Source organism: Tamandua tetradactyla, chromosome 21, assembly GCF_023851605.1.
Source record: "Tamandua tetradactyla isolate mTamTet1 chromosome 21, mTamTet1.pri, whole genome shotgun sequence".
NCBI lineage: Eukaryota > Metazoa > Chordata > Mammalia > Pilosa > Myrmecophagidae > Tamandua > Tamandua tetradactyla.
In genome coordinates, this window is record NC_135347.1 from 56804845 (window position 1) to 56826770 (window position 21926).

The window sequence follows — 21926 nt, forward strand, 5'->3', positions numbered from 1 at the left end:
AGAACAAATCCTTTGTAACAATTTTTCTTTGAATGTGAAAACCTGTTTTTGAAGTAAAGGATGATATGATTAACTTAGACATTTAGACAGAGTACTCAGGTGGTGAAGAAAGACTTTATAACCTTTCATTAAGAGTAAACTGTTAGAATGGCCTAGCCCCAACACCTTAAAGAGAAAGATCAAAGGTAATGTGGAGTTATACAGAGAAGATAGGATTTAACAGATGAATATAAATGCTGAATCATTTAAATTGTTATCTCTTTTCGTCTCCAGGATCTTAGAGCAGCAGCTGGAAGTAAAAACCTAAAATTGTGGAATTGTAACCCATGTCAAACTCTGAAATATGTTCTATAACTAATTGTGGTGCTATGCTTTGAAATTTATTGCTTTTTGGTATATATGTTATTTTTCACAAAAAAAGAAAGAAAAAAGTCGATTGTGATGATAAATTATTCAAGCCCTCTAGCCTCCTGTATCTTGGAACAGCTAGAAGGAAAAATCTAAGAGGATCTTATGGTCATCTGTGATAGACTCTGGGATCTGTCCTGTAACAACTTATTGCAGAGTGCTTTGAGAAGTATTGCTTTTTTAATTCTTTGCTTTGTATATATGTTATACTATACAATAAAAGAGTAGGCTAACAATTTATATTATTTTAATAGAGAGAAGACTGAACTTTAGTTTTGTAGGAATACATGGTTTTATACAAGAACTTCTTAAAGAGAATATTATAAATTGGCCTATTCAATTTTGGTTAGTATTGACTGTAGTAGACAGAATTTACTTTCGTACTATTAATATGTTAGTTCATAAAATTAACATATTGCAAGACTGTACTTTGAGGCAGTTGGAGGTCAGTAAGGTCTGCTTGCTAAGGCATTTTTAAAGATACAGGGATTATTTCAAAACCCTTGGGGCAGCACTGTTTAAGAGAGCAGGGCAGGAATTTTATCTTGAAGTCTCTTGCCATTTAGAAACAAATAGGTATTGAGAATTAGGGTGAAGAGGGATACAAAAGAATTTGTCTTTTAAGATTTAGGACTGAAAATTTTAATATAGACATTGGCTATTTAGTGGGCTCACCCCTGGATGCCTTTGTTCTATAAGGATGGGTTTATTTGCTTAAGGATTTCCTTTGGGATGCCAAGAAGCCTTGGATCTCGTAGTGGCCTTGGTGCAAACAAGAGATAAACACTAACCACATGGGTTTACTAGTTTTATAGTGGCCCCCAATGAGGGATGATCTCTCCCTAGAAAGGGGTGGGACTTTAAGGACAATGAGAAATTGATCAGACACTACAGTGTCCTTGAGCTTACAAAGGAGAGGGGTAGTGAAGATTTTGATTTTGACTTTAGTATCAACTCCCTTAACTAGGCAAGTCCAAGTGAGATAGACCCAAAGTGGCAGTTTAGGACAGAGTTGCTCCCATGTTAATTAAGAAATTAATAATTTTACATGTCAAGTTGAATGTCACCTGGGGCTCCTCTAAGTGGGTCAGATATGAAGTCAGCAGAGGCATATGCATCCTCAGGCACCCTCGGTCTTCTTCACTTGCTGTGAGGAGGGCTCAAGGTGCTGTCCTGCCCCCCCCTTTCAGGAAACAGTGCAGTCCCCGGACCCAGAGCCCATGGTGATGGCACTTGGGGTAAGCCCCAGTGGGTCCCGAGGTTTAGGGTTGTCCTGAGGTTTCTGGCACCCTCTTGGCCAGTGGCCTTTTGACTCACAGTTGATGCAAGACCCTTGAGGCTTAGAGCCATGAATTGGATGACCTTGAGAGGACAAGGCGCTGTTAACAGTGACTGCAGTAAGCTGTTTGTTCTTTTGCTTACCTCTCTTTCCCTTCTCCTCCTCCATGGCTTTGTTTTGATTGTTAAAGACAGAAAAGGCAGTTTCTAATAAGTCAGTAGTGAGAGTTTGCAGGCCCATGGAGAGCTTTTGCAGCTTTCTCCAAATGTTAGGGACAGACTGGCTGATGAAATAAATGGGTACCCAGCAGAATCTGACCTTCCTGGAAATCCAGGCTTACACTGGTAACTTTTTAAGGCTTCCACTAGTCTCCCCTAGAACAGAAATGGGGTTTCCTCTTTCTCCTGAATTATTTCTTTAGCTTATTACAATTAACTGTGTTGGCTGCACATTTTTAAATGCCTTTTAACAGATGGGTATTTTCCTTTAGTGGAAATTCAGACATGAGCATAATAAGCTACAAGTCCCTCTCAGGTCCTCCTCTTGATAGAGAGCTATAAATATTTGGGCATAGGCAATTTTTTTTCTAGTTTCTCTATCTTTTACAGACTGGAGAATGATATCATAATTGAGTGTCCCACCAGAGGGCTCTGCTTTCCTATTAAGTGTATTTCCCATTTTCTCTGGAAAAAGAAATGAGTGGTACTTTATTAACATCAGTGTGACTGTGTTGCTTTCCCAACACCTGCCAGAACTGGGCATTTTCCTCTGCATCAGCCCAATTACTTGGAAACATAGGGAGTAAAGTCACTGGGCATTCCTGGGATGTTTCTCCCTGGGAGCTATTCATATTTACATTATGAAGGTGCTACTGCACATCCCACCGGAGAGAAGTCTAAAACCAAGCTCCTGGGGATATTTTGTCCTCTAAGTTTCCTGTTTCCTGAAGGCTAAAGATATAGCATAATTTAGAAGAAAAGCTATATATTTGGCTGCAGTGGGTTTAAATAGAGATTAAATGAGAATTTAGGGGAGGGATACTATATAAAGGGGATTGTTTAGAGTATTTGCTTCCTTCCACAAGTAGAGTCATGAGGAAGAAGTTCCTGATAATTCTCTTGGGCATAACATCATTTGCAAGAGCCTTTCATGGGATGGTCCTGATATAAGGCCATAAAAGCTGTACATGAGGAATTTCTTGCTGTTTCCCTCACTCTTACAAAAGAGATTTAATTGTAAGATAGAGTTATATTTGACTGTCCTATTCATGGGCCAGTGTTGGCTGGCCTGCAGGTAATAATGCTGCTAGGCAGTATTGCAGTAGAAAAGCACCACCAATTGCAAAGAAGAGAGAGGGAAAAAAAGGTAGATTTTCCTACTGGTCCCCAGTGTCCCAGGTTGTTGGCTTGTTGTTCTGAGTGCTGATCCCTTGGGTCCATTGAATCAGACTTCTGATCCCCAGGCATCCCTGGGGTCCTTGAAGACTAAGGAGAAGGATGGTCTAGTATCATCCCAATGATGTTGAGCCAACTCACTGTTTTCCTGGGTATTTGTGCTTTTAGCTTAAAGCTTAGATTAGTGCAAATCCAGATGATCTGAGAAGTGTCTCCTAGTTTGCTCGCCAAACAGGTTGCTGCATCTCGGCTTCCAAGTTCTTCACCATGGCACAAGAAAGAATTCAAGGGAATAGGATAGGGTGAGTTCACCCCTACTCCAAGGAACATCTACAGAAGTGACAGAAAAATGACCAGAACAGCAGTTCCCAAGGTACAAGTGACCTGAGAGGGTCTTCTACACTATATAGGGAGGTCCTCGATGAAAAACCTGAAGAATTGGAATGCAGAGAATGGGAGGAGTGGGCTCCATCTGGATTCCACCATGGATAAGAGGCCATGCCCAGCAAACTGCCTGGACCCAGCTCTGGGGTTTGTGGCTTTCAGCACCTACTGGGACCAGTACTCCTGGCTGGAATTTCTGGGTGCCACACCTGGAGAGAGGCAGGCCAGAGGAGATGAGGAGGCCCAAGAATGCCATCTGCTGGGAAGAAACGGAATGTACAGTCTAGCAATCTATGTATCTGTCTAGGTTCAAGCAGATCCTCAAGTAGAATTGCATCCCTGCATGAGGTCCAGGCCTTGATTTGGCAAGTGATTACTGATGAACCAAGTATAAGACAAGACTTCAGTGCAAACCCAAGAAAATACAAAACCTTAGAAGACTGAAGGAAATCAACTTTCAAAATAACCCTGTCAAGATAATCAAATGCTTCAAAGCCAAAGGAAAATCACAAAGCATATGAAGATGCAGGCACATGTGGCCCCACCAAATGACCAAATCAAAACACCCGAGGATATACAGATATTGGAACAACTAATCAGAGATGTTCATACAACTCTCTTAAATAAATTCAGTGGATTGGCTAAAGACATAAAGGATAACAAAAAGACAATATAAGAGCATAAAAAATTTGAAAGAGTAAGTAGAAAAATAAATCACAGAGATGAAAGATACTATAGACCAAATTAAAAATATACCAGAGACACAACAGCAGAATTGATGAGGCAAAAGAAAGAATAAGCAAGCTAGAGGACAGGATAATTGAATTTGAATGCACAAAAGAACAAATGGCAACAGAGATGGAAAAATTTGAATTGATTTCAGGGAAATGATGGGCAACATGAGACTCCCAAATATAAGAATCATTGGTGTCCCCAGAAGGAGAAGAGAAGAGTAAAGGGCTAGAAAGACTAGTTGAGAAGATAGTGGGGGAGGGGGGGACTTCTCAACCCTTTTAAAAGGCAAATATGCAAATCAAAGATGCCCCCTGCTTCAGGACACATACTAATCAAATGTTGAAGAGAAGCAGAAAGTCCTGAAAGCGGCAAGTGAGAAGTGACTCATCACATACAAGGGAAACCACATAAGATTGAGTTCAGACTACTCAGCAGACACCGTGGACGTAAGAAGGCGGTGTTATATTTAAGATCCTGAAAGATCCCAGCCAAATTGTCCCTTAAAAGTGAGGGAGAGATTAAAATTTTGAGACAGACAAAGACTGAGAGAATTTGTCAACAAAAGATCAACGCTATAAGAAATACTGAAGGGAGGTCTGTCAGCTGAAAAAAAATAGACTGGAGAGGGAGGTCTGGAGAAGGGCACAGAATTAAAGAGTACCAGTACAGGAAACTTAAAGGATAAAAAGAGAAGGAAAAGAATTTGTAGATCTGACAAATAAAAACCAAAGGATATGATGGTAGATTCAATAAATGCCTTTACCATAATAGCTTTGAATGTTAATGGACTAAACTGACCAATTAAAAGATACAGATTGGCAGGATGAATTAAGAAATATGATCCGTTCATATGCTACTTACAAGAAACTCATGTTAGACCCACGGGTATAAATAGAATGAACGTGTAAAGATGGAAAAAGATGTTCCATGGAAGCTGTAACCAAAATAAAGCAGGAGTAGCTGTGCTAATATCAGACAAAATAGACTTTAAATGTAAAGATGTCATAAGAGACAGGAAGGACGATACGTATTAATAAAAGGGACAATTCATCAAGAAGAAATAACAATCATAAATTTTATGCTCCTAATCAGGGAGCTCCAAAGTACATGAGACAAACATTAGCAAAAATGAAGGGAGAGATAGATGTTTTAACAATAATTGTGGAAGATTTCAATACACTCTCTTTTCTATAGATAGAACAACCAAACAGAGGATGAAGGAAATAGAGCTATACATTCTTCTGTAGTGTTCATGGATCATTCTCAAGGATAGATCACATTCTGGGGCACAAAACAGGTCTTTATGAATTTTAAAAGACTGAAATAATTGAAAGCAATTTCTCTAATCACAGCAGAATGAAGCTGGAAATCAGTAACCACAAAAGAATCAGAGCTTTCAGAACTATTTGGAGATTAAATAATACACTCTTAGCAATCAGTGGGTCAAGAAATCGCTAAAGAAAGTGATAAATATTTGGAGACGAATGAAAGTGAGACTACATATATCAGAACTTAAGGAATATAGCAAAGGCAGTGCTGAGATGGAAATTTATTGCCCTAAATGCCTCTATTGAAAAGAAAGAAAGAGCAAAAATCAAAGACTTGACTGCTCACCTTGAGGAGCTAGAGAAAGATCAGCAAGCTAACCCAAAAGCAAATAGAAGAGAAATAACAAAGATTAAAGCAGAAAGAAATGAACTGAAAAACAATAGAATCAATAAAGCCAAAAGTTGGTTCTTTGAGAAAATCAATAAAATCGATGGACCCTTAGCTAGGCTGACAAGGAACAAAGGAGAGAGAATGCAAGTAAACAAAATCAGAAATGAGAGGGAGTCATTACCATGGACCCTGAAAAAACTTTAGAAATCCTAAGAGGATACTATGAATGACTGTATGCCAACAAACTAGACAACTTCGATGAAATGGACAAATTCCTAGAAATATATGACCAACCTACAATGACTCAAGAAGAAATGGCCGGTGCAATGGTGGCTCAGTGGCAGAATTCTCACCTGCCATACTGGAGACCCAGGTTCGATTCCTTGAGCCTGCTCAAGCGAAAAAAAAAAGGAAGAAGAAGATTGGACTGTTATTTCTAAATTCTGAAATACTGAGTTGCTAGTACATAACCAGGTTATTCCCAGAGACTTCAGGTATTTATGTGATACCTGAGACTCAGAGTTAGAGCTCTAGCTATGAAAGTCAGCACTACCCCATACAGAAACTGTTTAAAAAGTTGAAAAAATGATTAGACTTTGACTAGAGATATGAATGAAGTAAATCTGAATAGGACTGGGGTAGATCAGAATACAGAGTAAAGGATGATATCATCCATATTTTAAAACTTCATTTTCTGTGTGAAACCAAAGGAAGAGATGTTTATTTGGTGCAAAAATTATATTTTGGGTAGTGCATTACCTAATTTAACTTGTATGGTCAGTTTAGTTGGGTACCAGAAGTACATGGAATCTTGAATAGGGCATGAGATATTATTTCTCCAGGTTAGTGTGATGCCTCAATATATCCCACAGTAATTCAAACAGTGAATAGCAAAGTCCCCATCAGGACTGGGGAGAAAGGAGGAAATATTCGACTCCCCTTTTGGAGAACTTCTGATTTTTTCACAAGCAGCGGGGACAGCCAGTTCAGTAGGCTGAGCTCTCAATCTTGGGGTCTACCCCTATGAAACTTATTCCTGCAAAGGATAGGCTGAGCCTACTTATAATTATGCCTAAGAGTCACCCCCAGAGAACCTCTTTTGTTGCTCAGATGTGGTCTCTCTCTAAGCCAACTCGGCAGGTGAACTCACTGCCCTCCCCACTACATGTGACATGACTCTCAGGGGTGTAAATTTCCTCGCAACATTAGAGAGAACTCCTGGTATTCATGAGGACCCTGCATCATGGATTGAGAAAGCCTTCTTAATCAAAAGAGAGAAGAGCGATATAAGACAAAATAAAGTTTGAGTGGGTGAGAGATTTCAAACAGAGTCAAGACGTTATCCTGGAGGTTATTCTTATGCATTATATAGATATCCCTTCCTAGCTTATGGTATATTAGAGTGGCTAGAGGAAAGTACCTAAAACTGTTGAGCTATGTTCCAGTAGCCTTGAATCTTAAAGATGATTGTATAACAGTATAACTTTTACAGTGTGACTATGTGATTGTGAAAATCTTGTGTCTGATGTTCCTTTTATCTAGGGTATGGACAGATGAGTAAAAAATATGAATAAAAAAATAATAGGGAGCAAAGGTTAAAATATATTGGGTAGATGGAAATACTAGTGGTCAGTGAGAGGGAGGGATAAGGGATATGGTATGTATGAGTTTTTTCTTTTTATTTATGCAAATATTCTAAAAAATTATCATGGTGATGAATATACTACTATGTGATTATATTTTGAACCATTGATTGTACACCATGTATGGAATGTTGGTATGTTAAGAATGTTTGTGTTTATATGTTATTTTGTCAATAAAAATGTTAAAAAAAGAAGAAGAAGAAATAGAAGATGTCGACAAACCAGTCACAAGTAAAGAGATTCAATCAGACATGAAGAATCTTCCTTTAAAGAAAAACCCAGGGCCAGATGGCTCACATCCCAAAAAGAACTAACACTAATCCTGTTCAAACTTATCCCAAAAAAATGAGGAGAATAGAACACTACCTAATACATTTTATGACGCTAACATCACTCCAATACCAAAACTGGGTAAAGATGTTACGCCAGTTTGAAAGGATTATGTACCCCATAAAAGCCATGTTTTAATCCTGATACATTTTGTAGAGGCATCCATTTTCTTTAATCCCTATTCAGCATTGTAGGCTGGAAATTTAGATTATCTCCACAGAGATGTGGCAGGTCCAATTGTGGGTATTAACCTTTGATTAGAGGGAGATGTGACTCCACACATTCCAGGTGGGTCTCGATTTGTTTACTGGAATCCTTTAAAAGAGGAAACGTTTTGGAGAGCACCACAAGAACCCACACAGCCAGAGACCTTTGCAGATGAAGAAGGAAAATGCTTCTGGGGGAGCTTCATGAAACAAGAAGCTTGAAGAGAAAGCTAGCAGATGTCACCATGTTCCTGCCATGTGCTTTTCCAGTTGAGAGAGAAACCCTGAACTTCATCGGCCTTGTTGAACCAAGGTATCTTTTCCTGGATGCCTTAAATTGGACTACAGCCTTACGTTAGTTGCTTTGGACATTTTCATGGCTTTAGAACTATAAACTTGCAACTTAATAAATTCCCCCTTTTAAAAGCAGTTGTGTTTGTGGTATATTGCATTCCAGCAACTAACAAACTAAAACAGATGCTAAAAGAAAGGAAAACTAGAGGCCAGTCTCCTTAATGAGTATAGATGTAGAAATTCTCAAAAAAAATACTAGCAGATCGAATCCAGTGACACATGAAATGAACTATACAGCATGACCAAGTGGGGGTTATATCAGTAACATAAGAGTGGTTCAGCACAAGAAAATCAATCAGTTGTAATATAGCACAATTAGAAATCAAGGGGGGAAAATCATATCATCATCATCTCAATTGATGCTGAAAAAGCATTTGACAAAATTCAGCATCCTTTTCTGATAAAAATTCTTCAAAAGGTGGGAATTGAAGGAAATGTCACTATGATAGGGACATATACGAAAGATCCTTAGCCAACATTGTGCTCAACAGGGAGAACTGTCTGCTTTTTCTGTGCCTACTTATCTAATTTAAAAAAATACATATATATTAAAAAAAGAAAAAATGTTCTTAGAATTAGGCTAAGATAATCCTCTCCCTGCTCAACCCTTCTAGGTTTCTCATAAGAAATAGTCCAGAGGTAAAAAAGAAAAGACTGAAAGTAAAAATCAAAATAATTCGTAAATCATTAGCCATCTCTTACACAAATGAGAATGGATACACTTTTAAAATAAATAATTGTATTAAATGTGTTCCACAGCATATTTTTTGAGCATACCTTATTAACTATTGAAAATACAAAGATGAGTAAGATCCTGTGTTCACAGAAACTACAGTATATTGACTCATTTGAAAGTAAAAATAAACTGGTTAATTTCTATGTCCTTTTATCCTAATACTCTTAAATAATGTATTTTATTTAGTGGTAGAAGATGATGAAGATGATTTTCCTACAACTCGTTCCGATGGAGAATTCTCTCATAATACCAATGGCAGTAAGGAAAAGTGTAAGTAATACACTTTTTTCCCTCAACTGGATAAAATACACTTACTAGCATTGTATAAGTCACTTTATAACAAAGAATAAGTACCTGATTGAATAAATTTTTTAAAAGCAGTAGAACTGGCTAGAACCCAAGTGAAAAATTCTTCTAGGAAAATATATGTAGGTAAAGTATGAGTTCTGAGGTTAATAATATTAATAATTGTTCACCATCTAACGATCATGCTAAATTCCAGGTATTAGTCCACTTATTTCCACAGTATTTGACATAATAAAATTCTAGTACTAAACAAATTGATTTCTACGGGTGAAACATGGGACTTGCCTTGAATTGTGTCTTTTGAGTGTATTTCTTTCCATCTTTTCCATGCTCCAGTAGATAAATGGAGTTTAAAAAGTATACAGTCCATATGATTAAAGGAGAATGACTGATAGAGCTTTTATTTCACAGCATAATAGCATATAGACCCAGGAGCAAGATGGTTTATTTCATATATTTTATTAAAGGCAGCCCTATTTATAATGGGTAACTCTTTAGATAGAATTCTGGATTGTTCATTGGAAGACCATTGATTTGCCATCAGTATTCCTTAGACATATCCTAAAAAAAAAAACTAAGAGTGGATTCCTAAAAATGTTTTGTTAGAAATAAGGCTTTGTAAAAAAAATATATTCTATCTAATTTCTTACTTTGCTAACATTATGAAAGAATATGGAGTGAAATCTTTGTTGTACATATTCAAACCATTTTTGAATGTTTTATGTATAGAAGCAATTCATATTGGGATATTTGAGAATTGATTGAATGCTTCTTTCTCCCTTATCTTTTCCTTTTTTCTGCTCCCTTGTTATTTTCATCATTGCTTTTTCCTCCTTTCTTATAACCTACCTAACTCCCAATCCTGAAAAATATTAACCTTTTATTATAAAGTTGTCCTTATAACTTGGTCCTGAAACACTGAAATTTAGTTAGTCATACAGATTTATGTATCTTTATGGAATTAGGAAATTATTTGGGGAAGAATCTTTCAGTTACATTTTAATTTTACAATGATAATCTGCTTCAGTGGAGCAAAGATTTTCTGTTTTGATGTCGGAAAAAATTGTAAAGGAGTTGTAAAAATGTCAGTTATTCTAACCTACATTCATCAGCAGGAAAGAACCTTGGTTTCTGTAGAAATTGAACTAGAGTTCTAGATTCAGGGATACCAGTCTTAGCAAAAGGTAAAGTGTATGGTCCGGTAGGTAGAGGGAGCCGGTGACAATGACTGAGAAGTACACTGGCAAACTGTGACACATTTACTTGATAGAATTTGATGTGGCTACAAAAAGGAGGGACATAGAGGAGCACAGGACAGACTGAATAAACTTTAGGGATAATGGGCTGTACAAAATAAGGCAGAAACAAAAGAGCAAATATGCGAAGGTCTTTCTCAGAAAATACTTATAAAAAAGTGAGAGCCTAGATTGTGGGCCTTTATAGCAGCCATATTTGGTTTGAAGTTGGGGATGTATTTCTGAATTCTAAGACACTGAGCTATTATGTGTATTAGCTGGTATTTCCTTAGAAGTTTGAGTAGCTCTGTGACACAGCTAGGTCCCAGAAATGGAGGGCTGCAGACCTGAAAGTTAGTATAGCTATATACATATTAACAGTTAAAGTAACTGAAAAAGAGATCAACTTCAAATAAAGCAAAGCCACTATGGCTGGGTCTAAGGTAAATTAGAATGCAGGGTAAAAAGTAGTGTGTGTATTCTAGACCTTCAGCTACTATATGAGATCAAAAGCAGAGAGGTTTATTATATCTAGAACCAAAATTTTCTGTGACACATCATCTAAATCAACCTTTCTGGATAGCTCATTTAAACAGCCCAAGCTCCTGAAATCAAGAATGGGAACAAGGTCTTGTAATTCTCTATAGCTTAATATAATACGAGGATACATCTCAGACTATGGTGGACTGATAATTAAAAAGTATTTGTAGAATCCCTTGAGGAACTGAAGGGGAAAGTATATATATGTAAATATATATATATACATACACACTATTAAACTATCCCATCTGGGAAACCCCAGGTATCCTCCTAATCATTGGAGAGTCCTAAGAAAATAGGCCAAGCCCTGGCTTTTCTTTTCTTTTCTTTTTTTAGTATTTATATTGTAAACAACAAACATTCTTGACATAGGTACAGTCAGTGGCTCACAATATCATCACATAGTTGTATATTCATCACCATGATCATTTTTTTGAACACTGCATCTCTCTAGTAAAAGAAAGAAAAAAACTCATGCATGCCATACCCTTTACCCATCCCTCTCATTAAACACTAGTATTTCAATCTACTCAATTGATTTTAACCTTTGTTCCCCCTATTATTTTTTTTTTAATCCATGTTTTTTACTCATTTGTCCATACCATAGATAAAAGCATCAGACGCAAGGTTTTCACAATCACAGTCACATTGCAAAAGCTATATCATTATACAATCATCTTCAAGAAGTGTAGCCACTGGAACACAGCTCTACAGTTTCAGGTACTTCCCTGTAGCCACTCTAATACACCATAAACTAAAAAAGGAATCTATATAATGCGTAAGAATAACCTCCAGGATAACTTCTCGACTCTGTTTGGAATCTCTCAGCCACTGACACTTTATTTTGTCTCATTTCTCCCTTCCCCCTTTTAGTTGAGAAGGTTTTTTCAATCCCTTGATGCTGAGTCCCAGCTCATCCTCGGATTTCTGTCCCACATTGCCAAGGAGGTTTATACCCTGGGAATATGAACCGTAGAGGAGGAGGAGAGCAGTGCGTTCGCTTGCCATGTTAGCTGAGAGAGAAAGAAGCCCTAGATTTTGAGGCTTTCTCTTATGAAACTTATTTTTGTAGGGGAGATGCTAAGACTACCCATAATGAGACCTAAGAGGTGCTTCCAAGAAGTCTCTTCGTTGCTTATATGTTGCTTCTCTCTCTTTCTAAGCCTAACTCAGCAAGAAAATTGTTTCCCTCCTCCGCCCACAGCATGGTATAAGCGATTCAGGGGTGAAAATCTCCCTGACAACAGGAGCAGGACCCCCAGGGATGAGTCTGGCCCTAGTACTGTGGGATTGACAACACCTTCCTTACCAAAAAGGAGAAAAGAAGTGTAATAAAATAAGTATCAGTGGCCAAGAGAAATCAAATGGAGTCAAGAAGCTGTTCCAGAGGCTGCTCTTATGTAAATTTCAGTTAGATAGTGCTAATTGCCATGGTTTGCCAAACCCCAATCAATATCACTCCTGTTTACTCTTAAGAACACCTAGGGCTTGAACTGAGACTCAATAAAGGTTCCATACTCTAGGTCAAGATGAATCCTGAAACTCAGAGGGACCAGCTTCTCCAGGATTATCAGGAAATTACATCCCTCTATCCTTTAGTTGTGGACACCCCTTCTCTACATGAAAAAGTCAGAACAAGCATTTCTCCAAAGATCCCTTTAGATTGGGAGAAGAATTAAAGGAGAAGGAGAAGGAGGAGGTATAACAGAGAAAATGGGATTTAACAAATGAATATGGCTGCTGAATCATTATCTTATTATTCCTTCTAGCCTCCAGTATTTTGGAGCAGCTACAAGGAAAAATCTGAAATGATGGAATGGTAGCCCATGACAAATGCTGGGATCTGTTCTGTAACTACTTGTTGAAGTGTCCTTTGAAAATTTTGCTTTTTTTATTCTTTCTTTGTGTGTATGTTGTATTACACAATTAAAAAAAATTTTTTTAATTAAAAGGTAGGGGTATGGGCCTATCAGTAGGACTGTTTACATAGAATTTTACATACTGATTATTGAGCTCTAATAGCCTCATAGTTTTGCTCATTGTTCTGGTAGCCAGAGGCTCAATGAAAGACTGCATACTAAAGGGTGCATTGCCCAATCTCCTTGTCTTACCCTGTTTCCAGAGTACCTATCAACCAGGCATATATTTTCTGGTAGTATCATAGGCTTAAATATAAGAGCTAAAACTCTAAAGTTCTTAAAAGAACTACAGGAGTGAATCTTCATGGCTTTGGGTTAGGCAAAGCCTTCTTATATTTGATACCAAAAGCAGAAGTGACACAAGAAAAAATAGGTAAGTTCATCTTCATAAAAATTAAATTAAAACCTTTTGTGCTTCAAAGGATACCATTTAAAAAATGAAACGATAACCCACAAAATGGTAGAAAATTCTTGCAAATCATATATTTAGTAAGGGACTGGTAGCCAGAATATTTAAAGAACACTTAAAAATCATTAATAGAGACAAATATGCCCTTTAAAAAATTAGCAAAGTATCTGAAGAGACATTTCTCCAAAAATGATATACAAATGACCAAATAAGCACATGAAAAGACCCTCGACATTATTAGCTACCAGGAAAATGCAAATCCAAACCACAATGAGTTATCACTTCATCCTCATTAGTATGGCTATAATCAGAGAGAAATACAGTAACAAGTACTAGTAAGGATGTGGAGATAGGGGAGTCCTCATACACTGCTGGTGGAAATCTAAATAGGTAGAGCTGCTTTGGAAAACAGTTTTGGAGTTTTGAAAAGGTTAAACATAGTTCCATTTCACCCAGCAATTCTACTCCTACCTAGATCTGTATCCCAGAGAAATGAAAACGTGCATGCATGCAAAACCTTGCACACAAATGTTCATAGCAGCATTATTTATATGAACATTTAATGACTGGCTAGTTGATAGTAGATTTTTTTTAGGGGGCAAAGAAAGTGTTCTAAATTGATTGTGGTGATGATTGCACAACTCTATGAACATGCTGAAAACTACTGAAGTGTGCACCTTGAGTGGGTGAATTTTATGGTATGTGAATTTTATCTCAAAGCAGTTACAAGAAAACTAGCCATATAAGGTGACTTAAAATATTATTCAATTTTTTCCAGCCTCTTGTTTAGATTGGCTTTGAAAATTTCTTTATCCCTACACTGGAAAGCAAAAATTCCCTGTCTCTGAGCCCTCAGAACGGTTAAATTGCATTGAATGTTGACAGTTTTTTATATCTGATGGATTTTTCATATCTATTTTCTAGTTATCCCTATTTAACTACATTTCTAGCCAGATTTTCTGACCAATATTCCAACCTCTCTCTGTTCTTACTGTGTGCATACTATACAAGAGCATTTTGTCATGTCACCTACTATATATAATGGAGGAAATATTAATTGCTCTATCAAATTAAAATATACTGAGTGAAGCTCATTGAGAGGAAATTTAGTGTTGATGGATTTTGCATTCCTTAGGAAACTAGATTACTATCATAGTGTTTCTCACTCCCTAGTCCGTGTGCACCTGCTCACTCTTTAATTATCTAAGAATTTGGCCTGCAGATCACTTTTCAACTAGCTCACAAATTTTTCATGTCAGAATATTTTTAATTCAGTTTTTGCCCAACTGTGGGATGAAGCAGTAGTACCAAACCAGTTGATGTTGACCATTGTATAGTTGATGCCAGACCACAGTCTTCAGCCATGATTTCTCTTTGAAGTTAGGAGACAAAGTGAAGAGATTTAAACAAAGTTATTGTCCTGTCTGCTCAGAAGGAATTCTCTACCAATCTCTCTGTCCCCTCTGCATGCCTGCACACACATTCACAACTGCACATGGTCATTTGGAATGCTTCATGTGAGAAAACAAAAAATTCCTAACTGTGGGGCTTCCCCCTTAGGTTTCCTATGTGTACCATTCAAAATGGAACATGAGAGTGTTCATGAAATGAGGATATTCCAAATCATTCAGCTTCTGTCAACATTTGTTTTTTCTTTTGACATATTCATGTTAGCTTACAGAGAACTAAGGATAATCCCTTGATTATCTGTGTGTTAGTATTTTAAAAGACTTTTGAAGTTTGTAAGGTAAGGTATTAAACTATACGTTTAAAAAATGATCTTTAGAGCCTGAGTACTTAAAGATCTAGATTTGTAGATTATTTTGTCATTCCTTCTATTTGTGACCTTCATATTCAGGGTAACTTCTTTTCAACTTCCTTTTATTGAATTGTATTATTTTTCCAGAGGAAAATAAAGTATGTCATTTTATCTGTTTACGGCCCTTTATCCTTTGTCTTAAATTCTACCAACTTTAGAAAGTATGCTCATCTAAAATTATCAAAAACTTTGAGGTTCCACAATTTAAGGTTTAAGAGACTTGGAGCAAAAAATCAAAGTAACCAATACTTAGAAGAGCCTGGTAGGTGACAAATTAAGATGTTTTGCTTCTTGACTTTTGTTTCCTTAACAGGTATAACCTGAGAGACGTTTGTTTATTTCAGAGGCCTTGCTACCTAACATTTTTGTTTTCAAGTGTTTGAAAGCTCAGAAATCTATTGTTTATCTCCCATATCATTCTGAAAAAGATTATGTAGTATTTTTGTTTTCAAGTATTTGAAAGATAAGAACTGTATTATATAACTTCCATATCATTCTGAAAAAGATTTGAGGTGGCTGCTTCTGAAAGTAGTAAGTGCAGTTGAAGGAGATACATTTCTGTATTACAAGATTTTTTACAAAGATGTCTCATGTTGCTCTTTCATCTTGTACTGACTTTAAATATATATGTTAGGAAATAGCAGTGAGGATTCATTATTAGAGTTGAACACATTTTCTTATATAGAATACGGATGACTTTGATTTGTAAGTTAATATGAATAAAAATAATAGTTTGTACTAAAACAGCAATTTTGTAAGAATAATGGAAAAAGAAAAGATAATTATAGAATTTTTTTTAGTTTTCTAAAGAAAGCAGAAGCTTTTAAAATAGGTTTATTGAGGTATGATTGGCTGCTCCTACACAGTTGGATTTAGGGTTAAGACGTGGCTTTTCTGGGGTATGCAATATGTTCGAGTATAGTGAACATGTTCATCATCATGTGAAGAGCCCCTTTGCAGTCTCTCAGTTCTACCCCTGCCCCTATTCCCAAGCAGCCACTGATCTGTTTCTGTCATTGCAGGGTAAGTGTACCTCTTTTAGGAATTTGTATAATTGAAACCATACAGTATGTGTTCTTTCTTGCCTTTCTTACTTGGTTTGAGGTTCATCAGTGTTGTTACATTAGGCAATGGTTGATTACTTTTAATTTCTCAGTAATATTCCATTGTATAATTATACCACAATTTACTTATCCTTTCCTCTATTGGTGGACATTTGGGTTGTTTCCAGTTTTAGGCTATTACAAATAAATCTGCCATGAATGTCCATGCACAAGTCTTTCTATGGAAATATATCTTATTTCTTTTGCATAAATACCTAGGAATGGAATAGCTGAATCATATGGTAGATACATGTTTGACTTTTTAAAGAAACTTCCAAACTGTTTTTCAAAGTGGTTCTGTCATTTTACATTTCCACCAGCTGTATTGAGAGTTCCAGCTCCTCCAAATCCCCACCACCATTTGATGTGGTCAGTCTTTTTAAATTTTAGTCATTCTGTGTGTAGTTGTATCTCATTGTGATTTTAATTTGCATTTCCCTAGTTACTAATGACATTGACTATTTTTTCGTATGCTTATTTGCTATCTTTATCTGTTTTGGTCAAGTATCCAAATCTTTTGCCCAGTTTTTTGGTGGGTTGTTTATTGTTGAGTCTTGAGAGCTCTTCATATAGTCTGGGTCTTAGTCCCTTATCAGATAGATATATGCTCTGCAAAGATTTTTTTTCCAGGTCTGTGGCAAGTCTCTTCATTTTCTTTCAATGCCTTTTGAAGAACAGAAATTTCACATTTTGATGAAGTACAGTTTATCAGTTTGTTCTTTTACAGATTTTAGATTTTATAGATTTTTTATAGATTTTATGACTTCTTTGATGTCAGATCTACATATGAGTCTTTAAGGTTGGAAGACTGATTATTTCATTTATAAATGTTTTACTGGAAGAATTTCAGAATGGCTTTAGTTTAAGATAGTATACTCTTTTGCTTGCATCACTTAAGTTTTAAGATTTTTCATTTCATTCAAGGTCTCTCCTTGAGTTAAAGTTATAAAATGTAAACACTAGAGCCTTTTTTTTTTAACTGAATATTGATGCTGAACTTGAATTGGGAAGTTTATCTAAAATTTTATAATTTTATATTTGTATGGTTTATCTTCAGATATTTTAAAATTCTAGATTTTTCAAAATATAAGGTAGTTCTTGCCATAATTAGGTCCTTCTCTAAATTGGCAGAATATTATTATTAAAAGTGTTACTCCTCTAATGAAAGTGTTCTAAAATTGATCATGGGGGTGTATGTACAATTATATGATGATCCTGTGAGCCATTGAATGGTTTGTGTGAATACATCTCAGTAAAATTGCAAACAAAAAAAAGCGTTTCTCCTTCTGCCACTTGATTCACTGGGTATAGCACCGTAAATAGATTTCAGAACATTAAAAATCAAGAAAAAAAGGACTCAAAAAGATATATGTGATGATCTCGTGAGCCATTGGTTGTACACCATGTATAGAATGTTTGTATATCAAGAATGTCTATGTATTTGTTTGTTAAGATTGACAGTAGAAACATTAAAAAAAAAGAGAGAGAGAAAGAGAGAGAGCCTGAATTGGAAGGCTCCCCAAGCCTGAATTGGAAGATTTTGAAATGTTTGTCCACAGGAGGAAAATTACAATCCAAAAACTTCTGAATTGGTAGTTTTCAAAACATTTTCTAATCTTATGTTGTGATCAAGAATTATTTCTTCTCTGGAAAAATTTTCAGTGAATGATTTTATTTTTCAGTATTTCCACATGTAACACCAAAAGGAATTAATGGCATAGACTTTAAAGGAGAAGCAATAACTTTTAAAGCGACTACTGCTGGAATCCTTGCTACACTTTCTCACTGTATTGAATTAATGGTAAAACGTGAGGACAGCTGGCAAAAGAGACTGGATAAGGTAAGACTAGTTTTTCTTTCTTTCACATTTTTTTTAGCTTTTATGTATCAGTTGAACATTTAAACCGAACTTCTTATGGAAGAATCCATTGAGCTCAAGGAAACTTTGTGAGCTTCTTAGGCTCATTTTCTCAATGAGATATACCATTCTTTATTCAGTTACTGTAAAATATGCTTTCTTGAAAGGAATTTAATGATTTTATAATGATAATGATAATGCTTTGGAATGGAAGTGATGAATCATTTAAATTACCCAGCATTAGCATCTAAAACATGAAGCTGTTTAAGTTGTATGAACTAACTTAGACACCGATTTATAAAGTTAAACATTTACTTATTACAGTCATAGCCATGTATTTCAGAGGTCATGGTGATGTCACTTAACATGTTATGTTGTTCTATTGAACTTTTGGTTTATGTTTGTATTTTCGGGCCTTTGTTTAAATTGCACACTGATAAGAATATTATGACTATTTAATTTCCAGTGTGATGAATATCACTGAACTGGTTTAGAAGGAAAATTTATATTTATAATTCAAATTCAGTAAAATAATAAAATGTAATACCTGAAAAATACCTTAGAACCTGACCTAGTTCTAATTCAGTGCTGTCATTTTATAGAAGGACCTTGAGCCCTAGCATATCTAGGTGTTAAGTAGCAGAATTAAAGGAATTTTACTCTATTTTTATATTTATATTTAGCTCTGGATACTAGGCCAGATAACAGTGAATTTTATTGTTCATCAGTAAGTCACATTGCTTGCAGTATTTGAAGATCTTACCAATTTGAGCAGGATGCTAAGGAAAGCAAAATATTCACTGATGTAATGGCAGAGTGGCCATAAAATTTAAATAGCACTCTGTGTTTTAAAAGGTCCCCATGTTTTTGAAGAAAAGAGAACTAATCAGAAGTCTGAAATGCAAGTGACAGTAGGTCATATTGGCTAGATATTCTAGAGTCAAAGTATTGTCTTCAAAGATATCAACTCTATATTCAATGTGGATCAAATTGAATTTTTAGATTCCCTGTAAACACACTGTATTAGTGATGATTCTTTAGAAAAACAGAACCAACAGGACATATCTGAAAATATGAAATTTTATAAAGGTGTCTCATGCAACTGTGGAGATGCATGAGTCCGAATTTCATAGGGCAGGCTGCTAGTGGCAACCGCAATACAGATCATCAGTGAACTCCTCAGTGGAGGCTCACTGGCTGAAGAAGCAGTAAAAATTCTCTTTTCTCCCTTAATAAGTCTTCCCTAATTTCAGAGGAAACCCCCTTAGTTGATGGTAGATGTAATCAGTCATAGATGCAATCAACTGACTGATGATTTAATAAACCATCCTTCTAGTTTATCAACCAGACATGAAATGTCCTTGTGATAATGATTAGTCCAGGGCTTGCTTGAACAGATGGCTGGGCACCATCACCTGGCCTAATTGATATCTGAACCTAGCCACCACAGTCCACCCCTTGTCCACTTGGCGGTTATATTCATCACCTTAAACCATACTTAATCTCTAAATAGGATGCAATAACAGAAATATATTTCATCTGACAATACTCAGCTGTCCTGTGTACAACCAGAAACACACTAAATCTCTCCAGAATAGGGTAACGTTCTCTCTTAAACTTGATATTCTGTAACTTAAATATATAACTTGAATAATACTACTTATATTATATGATAAGAAAAGATATTTGCTTTATGTGCAAATACAAATATACTTATAACAAAACAAGAAGGAAATGTTCATACCAGCACAGTCCTCATTTCTGTCACTGATCATGTGGTCATAGTTTATATTTATCACTACCTTCTTTCACTACCCCTTCCATGTTCCCTTTACCCTCAGGAAGTACTTCAGTTGGGTGTGGTTCTTTCCTGATGAGGTGACCCAAATTTTCATTCCTAAAGTAGCCCTGCCTGGATTGGGGTGTTGAAGTTTTCCATGGACTTTAATCACAGGGTATGGTACTAAGAGACACCCTAGGGGATCTCCTATATTCCAGGAAAACTCATCTTTATCTCCAATGTGTATTGCAGTCCCATTTCCTCTTGATAGTCAGGATCATTCACACCAACCAGTACAATAGTCCCCTCCCTTGCCTGTTGATTCAGTGGCATGAGAAGCCCAAAGTGACCAAGTAGCAGTCTTAACTTCTAGTTCAATGGAATCATTGCGTCTCTTGGTAGAAGCACTCCTTTTGGAACTAAGACCTGTAGACTAGTAGAGCTTAAGGTTACAGCAACAGGAAGCAAAAATTTTTCTAGTGGATCACTAGGGAAAATAGTGAGTGGTGCCACTCCTATCTCCACCTCTTGGTTCCTGGACCCTTGAATATTGGCTATGGAAGAAACAGCACCATAGAGTGAACACTGATTCAGAGCATGCACAGCCTCCTGGAAAACATTGCCCCAGGCCTGCAAGGTATTGCCACCTAGTTGGCACTGTCATTGAGTCTTCATTAGACCATTCAACTGTTCTATCAACCCAGCTGCTTCCGGAGGATGGGGAACATAGCAAGACCAGAGAATTCCATGAGCATGTGCCCACTGCCATACTTCATTTGCTGTGAAGTGGGTTCCGTGATCAAAAGCAATGCTTGTGTGAAATACTGTGAGGGTGAATAAGGCATTCTATAAGTCCCATGGGTGGTAGTTTTGGTGACAGTATTGCACGCAGGGAAGAAAAACCCATATCTGGAGTAAACCATATCTAGAGTATGCGTCTGTTTCCAATTAGACAAATCACTGCCCCTTGCATGATGGACGTGGTCCAATGTAATTGTAACCAGGTAGCAGGCTGATCACCCTGGGGAATGGTAACATATTGGGAACTGGGGAAACAAGCACAGAATGGGTCCGGGAACCCATAGACCTACTGTGAGACGGACCTAAGCTAAAATTCCGTCAATCACCTGACCTCCAATAAGCCCCTACTCTGACTAGTGAACCAGAGTGATATTTCGGATCTCCTGGAATTCGTGTCACTTCTTGCCACTGTGTAGTAATCCACGAAATATCTAATCATTTCCTTTTTCCTAGTGCACAGTTACCCTGGGTGGAATTCCGTAGATCTCCTTGGGGAATGCTGGAAGGTTCATAGTAAATTTTCAGCAGTGTAACAGGGTACTTGCCCAAGGTACCCAGCCTTCCCTTCATTCAAGGGGCTCTGGGTCTGTAAATTGTCTCAAATGTGGGAATTGATTAAAGGGCCATGACTCTCTGCTTTTATAATTCAAATTAGTCTTCTGTTCACTTGACCTAGAACTCTTCTACTTATACAGCTCAAACAAGAATTTAGTAGACTACCCATCTATTTTACTTGTAGGTACCACATGATCTGGCCAACACCATAAGTCTCAGCAAGTTAGATTATTTTTACTGCTGCTTTGATTCTGCTAATATGGTAGCCATGTTCTCCTTGTCTAGGGCAATTAACTGTTACCTCTTGGCTTTTACCAACTCCAGATCTGAACATCCCCCATTGTGTTTAAGGACTCCAGTTCAGTGATGGTAGTTCACACAGTAATTTCTGACCTACAGAGAAGGGCAACTACAGAGCTCTTTAAAGGACAAAGTTGCTAGTCTCACAAATTTGTTCCTCCAAGTCCTGATGA

At 36.8% G+C, this 21926-nt stretch overlaps 1 protein-coding gene across 4 annotated transcripts in view; it reads left to right on the top strand.

Annotated features, from left to right (window-relative positions):
- CERT1 (ceramide transporter 1) overlaps positions 1 to 21926 on the top strand; it is a 136994-nt gene that overhangs the window by 71967 nt on the left and 43101 nt on the right. For all 4 annotated transcript variants that reach the window (XM_077139437.1, XM_077139436.1, XM_077139435.1 and 1 more), the window contains 2 exons: positions 9315 to 9398; positions 18142 to 18299. In XM_077139437.1, the coding sequence (XP_076995552.1) occupies positions 9315 to 9398; positions 18142 to 18299 (242 nt within the window). The remainder of the gene's footprint in view (positions 1 to 9314; positions 9399 to 18141; positions 18300 to 21926) is intronic.